Here is a 13,620-nt window from a genome sequence, read left to right on the forward strand (position 1 = left end):
AAGTTACACAGCTCCCTCACTCTGCAGTCTCTTCACAACAACTATACAAAATGGAGTTACAGCAGGAAATGGAGGGTGGGGACAACCAACTAGCCAGAAACAGCAGGGGTGTAAGGATCATACCAAATAATATAGTAAAATAACATATAATAACAACTGCTAGACAGTAAAAGCTGCGTGGCAGCACACTCCCCGCCTGGTATCGTGAGATACCACTATACACTACATTATTTTATTTTAACATACTATTAACATTGCACACAGTAACATGCTATTTAACCTTCTCAAGTATATAAGCTAGCTATATTAAAGGTCTTAAGTGACTCCTTCACATAACGCTGAATCAGAATTTTTGGAAGCAGGCATAATTAAGACTGTCTCGGTGACTGGTCTCAGGAAGGTTTTTGAAGCCCCATCCTTAACGATCCTGACTTCCACACTTCGGACTCTTCCATCATTACTAGTAATGGCCTTTGTAATAAGTCCAACTGGCCACTGGATCCGGTGAGCTTGCTGGTCTTTTAGCAGGACTAGGTCCCCTTCCTTTAAGTTAGGCTTCTGGGTTTGCCACTTTTTACGTCTTTGAAGAAGTGTGAGGTATTCCTTCCTCCATCTGTCCCAGAAACAATCTGTAAGGTATTGAGCGTATCTCCACTGACGTTTATATATGTCCTTTTCATCTTGCAGGAATTCTGCGACTTTGACAGCTAGGGTTGCGCCACACAATTCTAATCTTGGAATAGTGTGAGCAGGTTTTGGAGCTAACTTGGCTCTTCCTAGTAGAAAACTGACATAGGATCTCCTGGAGGGATCTATGATCTTGAGATAAGCCACAGCCACTATAGCCTCGGTAGATGCATCACAAAAGATGTGAATCTCTTTCCTCAGACTTCTTGAAATTGAAGTGGGTGAATAGCAGCGTGGGATATTAAGTTCTTCCAGTACTTTCATGGAGTTTCTCCATTTCTCCCATTTAGGCAGTAGGTGTACTGGCAGAGGGGCATCCCAATCTGTCACTCTCTCAGTAAGCTGGCGAAGTATGGATCTCCCTTGGATGGTAACTGGAGTCACAAAGCCTAGGGGATCGTAAAGGCTATTAACAGTTGACAGAACTCCTCGTCTGGTGAATGGCTTCTTGGCGTCAGAGACCTGAAAGGTGAATGTATCTGAAGTAATATTCCAGAGAAGACCGAGACTCCTTTGAGTGGGTAGGGTATCTACTCCCAAGTCCAAATCCTTCAAATCCTTAGCATGATCTTCTGGATTGAAAGACCTCATTACTTCACTGCTATTAGATGCAATCTTATGAAGCCTTAAGTTAGCAGTCAACAGGAGCTGTTGAGTTCTTTTTATCAGATTGACGGCTTCTTCAGGTGTTGAAAAGGATTTCAGGCCATCGTCTACATAAAAATCTCTCTCAATAAATTGCCTGGTGTCAGATCCGAATTCCTTTTCACCTTCCTGCGCTGTTCTTCTCAGTCCATAAGTTGCCATGGCAGGAGATGGACTATTTCCAAAGATATGGACTCTCATGCGATAATCTATCACCTGATCATTAATGTCATTGTTGCAGTGCCACAAGAACCTGAGATAATTTCTGTGGTCCTCTTTGACTATGAAACAGTGGAACATCTGTTGGACGTCAGCTGTCACAGCAATTGGTTCCTTCCTGAACCGCATCAACACTCCTACAAGGTTGTTCGTTAGATTTGGACCAGTTTGAAGAACATTATTTAAAGAGGTTCCCTGGAACTGAGCGCTTGAATCAAAGACTATTCTGATTTGCCCCGGTTTACGAGGATGATAGACTCCAAAGGATGAAAGGTACCAGCATTCTTCACCTTCCATAAGGTCTGGTGCTGGCTCAGCGTGAAGGTTATCTAAAATCTTCTGCATAAATTCTAGAAAGTGCTCTTGCACTCAGGTTTGTTACAGAGAGTTTTCTTAAGTGCAGCAAATCTGGTAAAAGCTTGTTGTCGATTGTTAGGGAGAGTAAGCCTTGGTACTCGGAAGGGTAATGGAGCTACCCAACTGTTGGAATTGTCCTTGAAGAACTCTTCATCCATAATCTTGATGAACTCCTTGTCTTCGACTGAAGGGGCAATCTTGTTGTCATCACAAGTAGTCTGGTACACTGAATCACCAAGGTCCTTCTGAGAAGTGAGCTTGCAGTTTATACCTTGGAGTGCTAGATATGGGACTTTGTTTTTAAAATCAAGTCTTTCCTTCACATAATAGTGCAATGGACATTTCATCAACCGATAGGCAACATTAGTTTTGTAGGAAGCTACATCCAAAAGCTTGTGAGATTGATCTAAACAGACTTCTCCTATTATCACCCATCCAAGATCAAGTTTCTGGGCCTGAGGAGCATTATCTGGACCGTTACATAACTCTCTAATTTTTGAACTCTAGGAATGTCTCTCCCTAGTAGAATCAAAATTTTAACATCCTTATTAAGAGGTGGAATGTAGTCAGCAATGTGGCTCAAATGAGGGTGATGACGTGCAACCTCTGGTGTGGGGATTTCTTCTCTATTGTTCGGTAGCTGATCACATTCGATTAGAGTTGGAAGAGGAAACTCTATGTCCTCCTATTCTGATGCCACTATGAAGCCATGGGCTCTTCTTCCAGAAGTATTGATCTTTCCTGCACATGTCTGCAAGGTATAGGACCAGGTCTCTCCATGAATGTTGAATAGGTCAAAGAATTCTGTACTGGCCAATGAGCGATTGCTCTGATCATCGAGTATGGCATACATTTTTTATGGAATTTTGTGGACATCCTTCAGGAAAAACCCTTACAAGACATATCTTGCTACAAGACTTGCTATGAAGCTCTTCTCCACATACCTCTGTACACCTTGTGGTTATGGGGTTGGCACATTGCTCAGTTCTCTCCCCGCCATCATCTGATGTAGTCTTGGGGTTGCTGCCGGGTGAAAGTTTCCTTTTGAACAGGTCTGAATGAAGAGCGTCCACATGTTTGGCACTGTTACACAGGGAACATCTGATGGCGATCTTACAGTCTCTAGCTAAATGATCGGAGGATGCACAACACTTGGAACAGATATTATGCTTTTTGAGAAATGACTTGCGTTCTTCAATAGGCTTATCCTTGAATGCACGACATTTGGAGAGAGAATGTGGCGCATTATGAATTGGACACTGTTGATTAAGATTGCTTGCCTTAATGTCTGTAGCCAAGACGTTGGATGCTATCGCGGTCTCTCTCACGGCAATAGGATGCTTTAAATTCTTAAATTTACTGTTGGTGGCAATACCCCTTGAAGTAGTTAAAGGAATGGTGGTTGTATCTGGATAGAAGAAGCTTGGGTCATTCTTGGACCTTGCAACCTTCCGCACGAACTCTGCAAAATAAAAAAAGGGAGGGAAGGAAACATGATGTTCATACTTATACTTTGATCCTACACTAGTCCACTTTTCCTGAAGATGACTAGGCAACTTTGCTACAATAGGATTTACTCCCTGAGCAGTGTCTAAATAGCTAAGACCTGGTAAACTAGGATCTAACTTCGCAATTTCAAGTTCATGAAGGAGGTCACCTAACTCTCTAAGCTTATGATTGTCCTTAACAGAGATCTTAGGAAAGTCGTTTAGTCTTTGGAATAAGGCAGATTCAATGACTTCGGGGCTCCCATAGTCTTGTTCTAGACGTTCCCAGGCAGCATCAAGGCCTGCTTTAAAGTTATAAATGTAAACAGATTTAAGTCTCTTTACTTGTTCTGAAGATTGACGCCCCAACCACTTTATTAGTAAGTCGAGTTCTGCTTGAGGTTCAATGTCCAAGTTCTTGGTTACTGCCTTAAATGTAGATCTCCAACTTCTGTAGTTCTCTGGGCGGTCATCAAATCTAGACAGTCCAATAGTAATCAACTCTCGTCGAATCATATACTTGCTGAACTCTGCAGCATCAGTGCTTTCAGTTTTTATAGCCACAGGGGATACTGATGGTGCGCCGACTTGGACCATGGTTGGTATCAGATGCTGGCTGGTAGATGGAGAGAAAGGTGTTGCAGATGGGTTTAATCTAGGTAAGGGTCTGTCGTCTGAAGGTCTCTGAGCATTTAAAGCTGAAGAGAGCTGTATCACAGGGGGTATAGAGTTCATTCTGTAGTCTTCTGCTGTGCCTTTGTAATCTCTATTCACATAGGGTTGTGGTGGCACATGAGCTGCGTAGGTTGATTCACTTGATTTTGTGACATGCGGTAGTTGTGGAGTGTCTCTGTTAGTAGGTGTGTGTAGTTGGCCAGCTTGATTTGGCAACACGTTGCCTTCTGATCCACTTGCTGGATGATTATGAGAAGAATCTCCAACTGTAGGTGGGACTGTATTGTCGTGGTTCTGGGTTAAGACAAACTGTAGGGTCCTTTCAACAGGGTCTTGACAAGCAGCCAAGCTGGGACAGGCTGCTCCTTTTTCTTCCAATAGGGCTTGTTCCAAGACAGATAATTCAGCTAAGGCTACTTCTTTTTCTTTATTCTTCTGAAGGATTTCTAGCTGAGCCTCTGTTTCTGCTTGAATGCGTTTAGCTTCTGCTTTGATGGCTGCTTCTCTTTCAGAACAGGCGGCTTCAACCTGGGCTGCTGCAACCTTCTGGCAAGCTTTGACTACTTGGTCGCTCAGTGTTGACCTTACAGAACAGGACCGCAGTGACTTAGAAGAGGATTTATTATAGGAGCGGGCAGATCTAGATGATTTTCCTGAGTGTCTGGAAGAAGCAGATATACAGGATGTAGTTTCATGTAGCTGTGCTAATCTACCTTCTATCTGTGCCTTTGCTTCAAGATATGTGCTATGCCTCTGCTGGTCAGTGGAAGTAAGGTCCTTTAATTCCAATGCAGCTTCCTCTATGTTGGAATGAGACAATAGGGAATAGTACTTCTCAGAAAGTCTTTTATAGTTCTCAAATGCCTTCTTAACCCTTGAGAGAGCAGTGTTCAATTGCTCAGAATTGTTGCTAGTTTCATTAGTGGCTGTTATACAACTTAAAGTCTTCTCCCATAATGCAGTCAGGTTACTAGAGGTTTCTTCCTTACTTGCTTCATAAGCCTCCCTTGCCTTCAAGGATGGATGAGGGGCTCTAACAGGACGAGCAGAATAAAGTAAGGAGTCTGCTTTATCTTGATTAAATACAGGTAACTCTGTGGGATCTCTGTCAGACATAATGACAAGTGCTGTAGTTTTGGTGTCTTGTTAGAAATCTGCCAGAGCTCAGCTCTGTAGGTAGTGACTTCTGTTAGTAAGCAGGCTGAGCTGAGGAGCTGGATATTTGTGACAATGAGCCAGCTAGTGCTGCAACTGGTCCAGACTGGATAGCTCAGCACAGTGCACAGTTCACTATCACTTTATACAGGCAGGAATATACAGTTATTTCAGTAGATTCAGGTATTGGATTCACAACCCAAACAGCTTGACAATGATGAATCCTTGGGACTTTATATAGCTATGGTACACAGTCCTTGCACAGTTCAAAAGGTACTTATGGCTCCCCAATAAAGGCAAAACTTGTGTAAGCTGGTATTACTAGGGAAATGGGTCCACAGCACAGACCAGCAATCCCTGGCAGTAAAGGCTGAGTAGGTGGCTGGCTTCATATGCAGAGTAATGCTTCTGGTGACTGCGGCAGTGACACACAGGCATTGAACCTTCAGTGCACAGCCTGAAGATGGCTTCCTGTTAGTTCTTCACACAGGCGCGTGGTTACTCACGTTTCTGAGGCTGCAGAGATAGCCATGTGATGGATTCTTCTAGAAATTTACTATTCTGTCTCAGCATCGGTTGTACCTGCGACAAGCTTCTTGTAGACCCAGTCTGTAAGGATGTATGCGGCAGGTGGAATGATCACTTTAACAGATAGCTTACTCAATGAATAAAGACTCCAGAGGTGTTTTCCAAAGCTTCTTTATGCTTCAAGGTAGCAAGGATATGAACATAGAGGCTTTTTCATATGTAAATTTCTAATGAAGTTACACAGCTCCCTCACTCTGCAGTCTCTTCACAACAACTATACAAAATGGAGTTACAGCAGGAAATGGAGGGTGGGAACAACCAACTAGCCAGAAACAGCAGGGGTGTAAGGATCATACCAAATAATATAGTAAAATAACATATAATAACAACTGCTAGACAGTAAAATCTGCGTGGCAGCACAGATGGCATGCATATGCTGTTGGTGCTTTTCACGTACACCCATTGAATAGAATGGGAGCAAAGTGGGCATCCTCAGGAAAAACAGGGACATCTGAGTACACACAAAGAATTGAATGTATCTGTGCGCAGTCTATGGAGAAAACAGACCGCACACGGATGTGAATCACTGACGTGTGTATTAGCCCTAAGACTTGATGTTTAATGCCCGATGATATATGATACACCAGTCTGCTATGAAATCACTTCTTTATACGGATTCACAAATATCATATTTGGCTTAGGCAACACCAGGAATAACTCAGGTCAACCACCAAATATAATTTGGTCCTATGTCATATTTTGTACAAATATGTATACAGTATGCTATTTAAAGGTATTTTAAATGGCATTTTAAATAGTTTTAAAAGGATAGGTCTTGAATATCTGATCGTGGAAGTCCAACACCCGGCACCCATACTGATCAGCTGTCTCTTCCTAGAGTCATACATAGTATAGGGTTAGAATACACAGCTCCAAGTCCCATGTGGGGCCCATATCAGAAGCATTGCTTCTAGCCCCCCCCCCCCCCCCCCTTAGTACCCCACTGCTGCAGAGCGCTCGAGAAGGCACAAGCGCTAATAAACTGCGCCTTCTCCTCGGCTCCCCCACTCTCACCAATAGCCAGGGACCCGTCCTGCTACAGTACAGGGGCAGGTGCTGTCATCCTTCCCTGTGCAGCACCTCAGGAAATAACACAGCTGATTGCACGATCAGCTGTGCTTCTGTCCAGCAGGACGGGGGCCGCAAACCTTGGCTCTGGGGGCCGCAGGTTGTGCACCCCTGGTGTAGATAGTCACAGCAGAACACTTGGAAATCCTTACGACTAGAGTTGGCTGTTATTCTGAATGTGTCATGAATAAATAATGGATATTTTCCATTTTGATCAGAACTGTCTGTCTATTCCACTAGTAATTTCCTGAAATTTACTGTTTTAATAGGTTTGTGGCACTACCTCTAAGCAGAAAGATGGGCCTTCGAGATAAATACAAAAGGAAACAGTCTGTTAAACCGGTTCTAGAAGAGTTTTATTTAAAAAAGGGAAAGCATCCATCACAGGTATGTAAAATAGCATTGAACATGATTCATTAGGAAGACTTCTGCTACAGCAACCAAAACCATATAAACCTACAAATGTTGCTATAAAAACAACCATGGAATGCCCAGTAGAAATATAAATACTTTATTAGATCATCAATTGATCAAAAAATTCATAAAATATATTACACAGGATTACTATGGAGAATAATCAGCAAAACAACCTAAATGCAGTAGTCCCCCCCGTCGGTGCCTCAAAAACCCGCCAAACAGATGGAATACATGTCTGTGCAATATGCAGTGAGGTGATTCACAAGTAGAAAGTATCAAATAAATATCCGCTACAAGTGACTGTGATGTTCAACTCACTGCACAGCCCAGTGGAGGGTTAATGTGTAAAAAAATACAGCCCAAAATAATAATACTATAGAGCACAAAATCACATAACATCCACTTAATAGATCCAGATGGAATATGCCCATATACAATAAATCATGAATAACAGGCTGCAAAATCAAACTCCTACACAGAAGTATCCACTGGGAACGTGAACATACCCACAGACATGATGAAGGGCTAAGACACCGAACACAGGGCAGGAAAGAACCCCGGCGCGCGTTTCGCCTCAGCTTCGTCAGGAGGTTAATGTGAATGTGGCCATGGCTCCCCCTTTATACCCCTCATGTAGCTACACATATAGTTAATATAATTCAGCTGATACCTATTAATCGAGCGCTTGTGCCCGATGATGCACGCCGAGGACACGATGGAGGCGCCGCATTCATCAGGAGGAGGGGTGGAACGCAAACGTGCGTTCCAGCCCGCCTCCCAAGGAAGCGTAGCGGCGTCCCCACGTGACCCGGCGCACAGCGCATCCTGGCCAAGCGCTGTATCAACTTATCCGGCAAACCTGCCAAGCGGCTCCGAAAATGCCAGAGCCCATCCAAGTATATGGTAAATGATCCTAGCCCTTAATGGGATTTACATGAGGTATATAAAGTCCGGAAATACCACAGGACCGCTGAATGCACATGGCTCATGATAAGGATAATAAAAGGGGACAAAGATGGGGAAGAAATGAAGGAAAAGAAAGACAAGGATAGATCAACAAGAAATAAACAGAAAATCCGCACTGTATGATAGTAAAGACATGATTCCGCAGTTACATAATTTCATAAAGATTTACAGGAATTTCACATAATAATAAATTTATACATAGAGGATAGCATGATTTTATATGAATTGAAACCCATGATTTTTTAACAGGTTCACAAGAATTTAACATAATGAATTTATACATAGGAAATAACATGATTTTATATAAATTGGATCCCATAGTTTTTAACAATAAATTTACATATCAGTGACACCATGATTCCATACAAGATTACGACAATTTATCATCAACAAACTTTATGTACATGATTATGTGATGTGATATATAATATATATTTCCTCTAAGACATGATATATGTATATCAATTATGTATATGTATAGAGAAGAACAATATTTTTCCAAAAGACGGAAGTGATATTATATCCATACCAATATTATCAAGAACAAATATAAGTGACCCATACAACAATAATTTTATAAAGGTGTAGACCCTATTCAATAGAGGTCCCGTCCTGTCCAGCCCACTCAAAAGAAATCTGCATAGACCATATGGGGTTGTACTCCCACATAAATATTTTCAAAGCAGATTACAGTGACCCATTCAATTGATCCCATTACATAAAAAGATCCCACAACCATTCAGAAGGGGAAAATTCATAATTAATGTAAAGCACTGCAGGGGATGATCGATGGACCCGAGTGCCACTGGGCCCACCTAAACATAGTGGGTCCAGTGCAGTCAGGCCCATCGTCACACCCCAGCAGCACTCGACTTACACCCTGCGGTGACCTATCCTGTGCAAAAATATTATCTAAGTAAAAGCTCCAAAAATCCATAATGATAAATATACATAAAACTGATAATTCATACTAAAGGGTGAAGATGTGTCCAAATCCAGCTGGGTGCCATCAATGATGGTTATACCAGTCTAGTCAGGCACAACATCACCTAAGGATATGCAGAAAACCTTAAAAAATATCATGTTTTAATTACAACCTATATAAATCCATTATCCAATAATCTAGCCCGTATGTCATAGCAGATTCCTTGTCAAATAATCATGGCTCCAACCACACAAATGAAAAAATACCAGAAGTATGTGTATTTAGAGTCCCATATATCGCTCCCTTGAAGTGCATATGTCATGATTTTTCTTTATGTTGATATCCTCTTTTTAATTTGCATCATCGAATTTCCGGCCCATGTGAGAACTGCTCCTCTACTCGCACACCTCCACTCCTCATACCATGACCACAAGAAAACTAAATACAATAAAAAACAGTTAAAATCACTGAAAAATTCAGTAACAACGCTACCCTAAATAAAGGATTTGAAACTCAAAGCCTCATTTAATCCATGAGGAGTCACTGTATTGAGCAGAACCATCCATTTGGTCTCTTTTTGGAGGAGGCAGCGTTTTATGTTGCCCCCTCTAATCCCCAGACGTACCCGGTCTATCCCTTTAAAGAGAATGCCCCTAGGGTTGCAGCCATGCACCTCCCTGAAATGTTTTGCCACTGGTTTTAACTTTCTAAGTTTATCGCACTCCGTGATCTCGGCAGCCGCCTTAATATCACGAATGTGTTCCAGGACTCTCGTCCTGAGTGCCCTCGTGGTCATGCCTATATAGATCAGGCCACAGGGGCACTCAGCACGATAGATCACCGCCTCCGTTTTACAGGAGATGTGATGCACAATTTTGTACTCCTTCTCCCTGTTGGTGTTAGTAAATTTATCTGATCGAATCATGTATTTACATGCTGTACAATCACCACAGGGGAAGAAACCCCACTGTGGGCCCTTGTCTCCAAATATCCCTCCCTTTGTAGGGGCCACATAGTGGCTCCTGGTCACTATATCTCTCAAGTTTTTAGCTCTCTTCCACGTAACCAGTGGCCTATCTGAAATGACCTTTTTCAGGTCTCTATCTGTGCGAAGAACCTGCCAGTGTTTATGGATGATATCTTGCATTTGTCTCCATTGGGCATTAAAGTTGGTAATAAACCTGGGAAAGCAAAATCTTTTTCTTTTTCTTTTTTGCGTGAGGATTGTTTAAGCAAACTATCCCGCGAGGAGTTTTTGGCCCTATCATAGCCCTTTTTGATTACTTTGTGGCTATACCCTCTCTCTCGGAGTCTCCTAGAGAGATCCGCTGCCTCCCACTCGAAACTTGCTTCACTAGAACAAATTCTCCTAGCTCGACAAAATTGTCCAATGGGTATAGCGCGAGCGACCTGTGGATGATGCGAGGAGGAGGAGAACAATAATGAATTTGTAGCCGTGGGCTTCCGATGTATGTCAAAGCCTAGGAGGCCATCATTCTCCACAGTAATCGCAAGATCCAAAAAGTCGACACGTTCGCCACTATAAACCCACGTTAACTTTATGTTCTGAACATTAGAGTTAAGATCACCCATAAACTTCTCCAAGTGCGACGTCGAGCCCTGCCAGATGAACAGCACATCATCAATGTACCTCGACCACGAGACTACGGCGTCATGACCTTCCAAATTCAAGACAATCTCCCTCTCCCACAGCCCCAGGAAAAGATTTGCGTATGAGGGCGCACAAGTCGCCCCCATCGCCGTTCCCCGGAGCTGTAGGAAATAGCGATCCTTAAACGTAAAGGCATTGTGTTTCAATGCAAACTCCAACAGCGTCATGATTAAATCAACCAGGTCGCTGTCTAATTTAGTTGTATTAAGAAAAAATCGTGACGCTCGCAGCCCGTGGTCGTGGCAGATGGAGGTGTACAGGGACTCGACGTCGCACGTGACCAGAACCACATTACACATTAACCCTCCACTGGGCTGTGCAGTGAGTTGAACATCAGTCACTTGTAGCGGATATTTATTTGATACTTTCTACTTGTGAATCACCTCACTGCATATTGCACAGACATGTATTCCATCTGTTTGGCGGGTTTTTGAGGCACCGACGGGGGGGGACTACTGCATTTAGGTTGTTTTGCTGATTATTCTCCATAGTAATCCTGTGTAATATATTTTAAGAATTTTTTGATCAATTGATGATCTAATAAAGTATTTATATTTCTACTGGGCATTCCATGGTTGTTTTTATAGCAACATTTGTAGGTTTATATGATTGGTTCTCTGTTCGCCCTTATTTACGGTATTATAGGCCTTTTTTCCTCTTTTTTCGGTTCTAAATAAAACAAAACCAGTAATAGACTGCTAGGAAGCCAACTCACAGACAGGGAAACTGGTGAGGTGTGTATAGACATGTAGATTCACAAAACTGCAGCCTACACAGAATTCTGCTTAAGGCCTCGTACACAACCATGTGCCGGCCGCGCCCATGTCATGGATGCGGACTCGTTAATTGAATAGGTCCACAATCTGGGAGATACGGTGTGGAACAGAGGTCAGGCCAGCAGTCCGGGCATTCCTAGGAACACTTTGGAAAAGTGCAGCTGGTCATCCGACGAACATGCAAATGCTGGTTCATCTGGTGAAAGCATTCTACGGTCACCTAAATCGTCTCTGGGCAGCAAACGTGCTGTATAAACAGTGTTCTGCTGCCCAGAAACAATCATTTTGTATGGGGACAAGCAAAACACCAGATTCTTGTCAGAAAGACAGAATCCATCCATTATACCTTATCTCTGTGACCTAGGCCTAATGATAGGTTTGCGTAGTTATGAATTTTCCATTTCGGCTTGGATATTCCACAAAATCCACAGTGAAAATGCACATTTCTGCACAACATGCCATGCAGTGTTTTCCACTACATATGGATCTTGTGTAATCTCAGTCCACCTCATATTCAGAATGAAAGGCTCCTCTAGAGAGCCCTTTCAGTGCTTAGAGATATGTGGTACTGACAGATACAAGATACAGTAGAAAGGGTAATTTCAGATCAATGGCAGACTGCCTAATATGTGCAGAATTGTGTTTTATAGACATGCATTTTGACTGGTTTGCTCCTGTAAGACAGGTTCACGCTGAGCAGTTCTGTGCACTTTCTAAAGTGATTGGGGGTCATTTATCAAAGACTGGTGTTTTATTGCTCCTGTGCAGCCGGAGGATGCACCTAATTTATGAGGCGTGCCCCTCATCTTAAATTAGGCACATCCTTCAGCAGTCTATGCAGCTCGTTTGAAATCCGCTGCAGTTCCTGACACGACTGGGCCATGTGGTCTTACCCTAAGGATACATCCACACGGCATGGGTCATGGATATTCTGCAGCAGAAAATATGCAGTTGCAAAGGCTAAAATCTGTGGCAGAAATGGGCAGCATTAATGAACATATTCCTGATTTAACCCTTTAAGGACCTCCGCCGTACATGTATGGCAGAAGTCCGGTCCCCAAACATGGCTCCCGCTCGCATGTGCAGCGGGCGCCATAGCCGCCGGATTTCTGCTAGCTTTAAATAGCAGAGACCCGCGACACATGTATGTGATCAGCGATCCCTTTCATCTGCGCAGTCCGGAAGTGGAAGTCGCACACTACCGCTCCAGTAACAGCGTTCCCCGGCAGAGAACTTGCGCTAATAGGCTGAAGCCTCAAGCAGGCTTCAGAGCCTATTAGATGACTATACCAATACAGGCCATTGGTATAGTGCAAATGAAGTGTCTATATAGACATCAATAAACACAATAGGCAATCTAATGATTGCCAGTTATTGTCACCCAAGGTGACTTAAAAAAAAGTTTAAAAAAAAGTTTTTACAAAATAAAAAATAAATAAAGTTCAAATCACCCTCCTTTCCTTAACCTCTTCAGGACACAGGGCGTACCGGTACGCCCTGATGTCCTGGTACTTAAGGACATAAATCATTAAACAGGCACCTTGGCTAAATGCGTGGGGGAATCCCGCGACCCCCCGTGTCGGCGATCGCCACAAACCGCAGATCAATTCAGACCTGCGGTTTGCGGCGGCGATCGGCGGTGCCATCGAGTCCCCATGTGGCTGTAGGAGGAACCCGATGGCATGGAAGGCAGCGCGATGCCTAATGAAGGCATCGCGCTGCCTTTCGGTGATGAGCCTGTGAGATCAAGCCCCCTGGATCTCACAGGCCGGAAGATGTATGAGTAATACATACAGTATTACTCATACAGCCAATGCATTCCAATACAGAAGTATTGGAATGCATTGTAAAGGATTAGACCCCCAAAAGTTCAAGTCCCAAAGTGGGACACAAAATAAAGTGAGAAAAAAGTTGAAAAAATGAAGTTTCCCCCCCAAAAAATAAAGTTTTTAAAGTTTCAAGTAAAAATAAACAAAAACATAA

The 13,620-nt window shown here is 43.0% G+C and overlaps 1 protein-coding gene across 3 annotated transcripts in view; it reads left to right on the forward strand.

Annotated features, from left to right (window-relative positions):
• The window catches only part of LOC122946116 (ceramide synthase 4-like), a 183,346-nt gene that overhangs the window by 57,639 nt on the left and 112,087 nt on the right, over positions 1 to 13,620 (forward strand). For all 3 annotated transcript variants that reach the window (XM_044305497.1, XM_044305479.1, XM_044305488.1), the window contains exon 3: positions 7,151 to 7,268. In XM_044305497.1, the coding sequence (XP_044161432.1) occupies positions 7,151 to 7,268 (118 nt within the window). The remainder of the gene's footprint in view (positions 1 to 7,150; positions 7,269 to 13,620) is intronic.

Source organism: Bufo gargarizans, chromosome 1, assembly GCF_014858855.1.
Source record: "Bufo gargarizans isolate SCDJY-AF-19 chromosome 1, ASM1485885v1, whole genome shotgun sequence".
Taxonomy (NCBI): domain Eukaryota; kingdom Metazoa; phylum Chordata; class Amphibia; order Anura; family Bufonidae; genus Bufo; species Bufo gargarizans.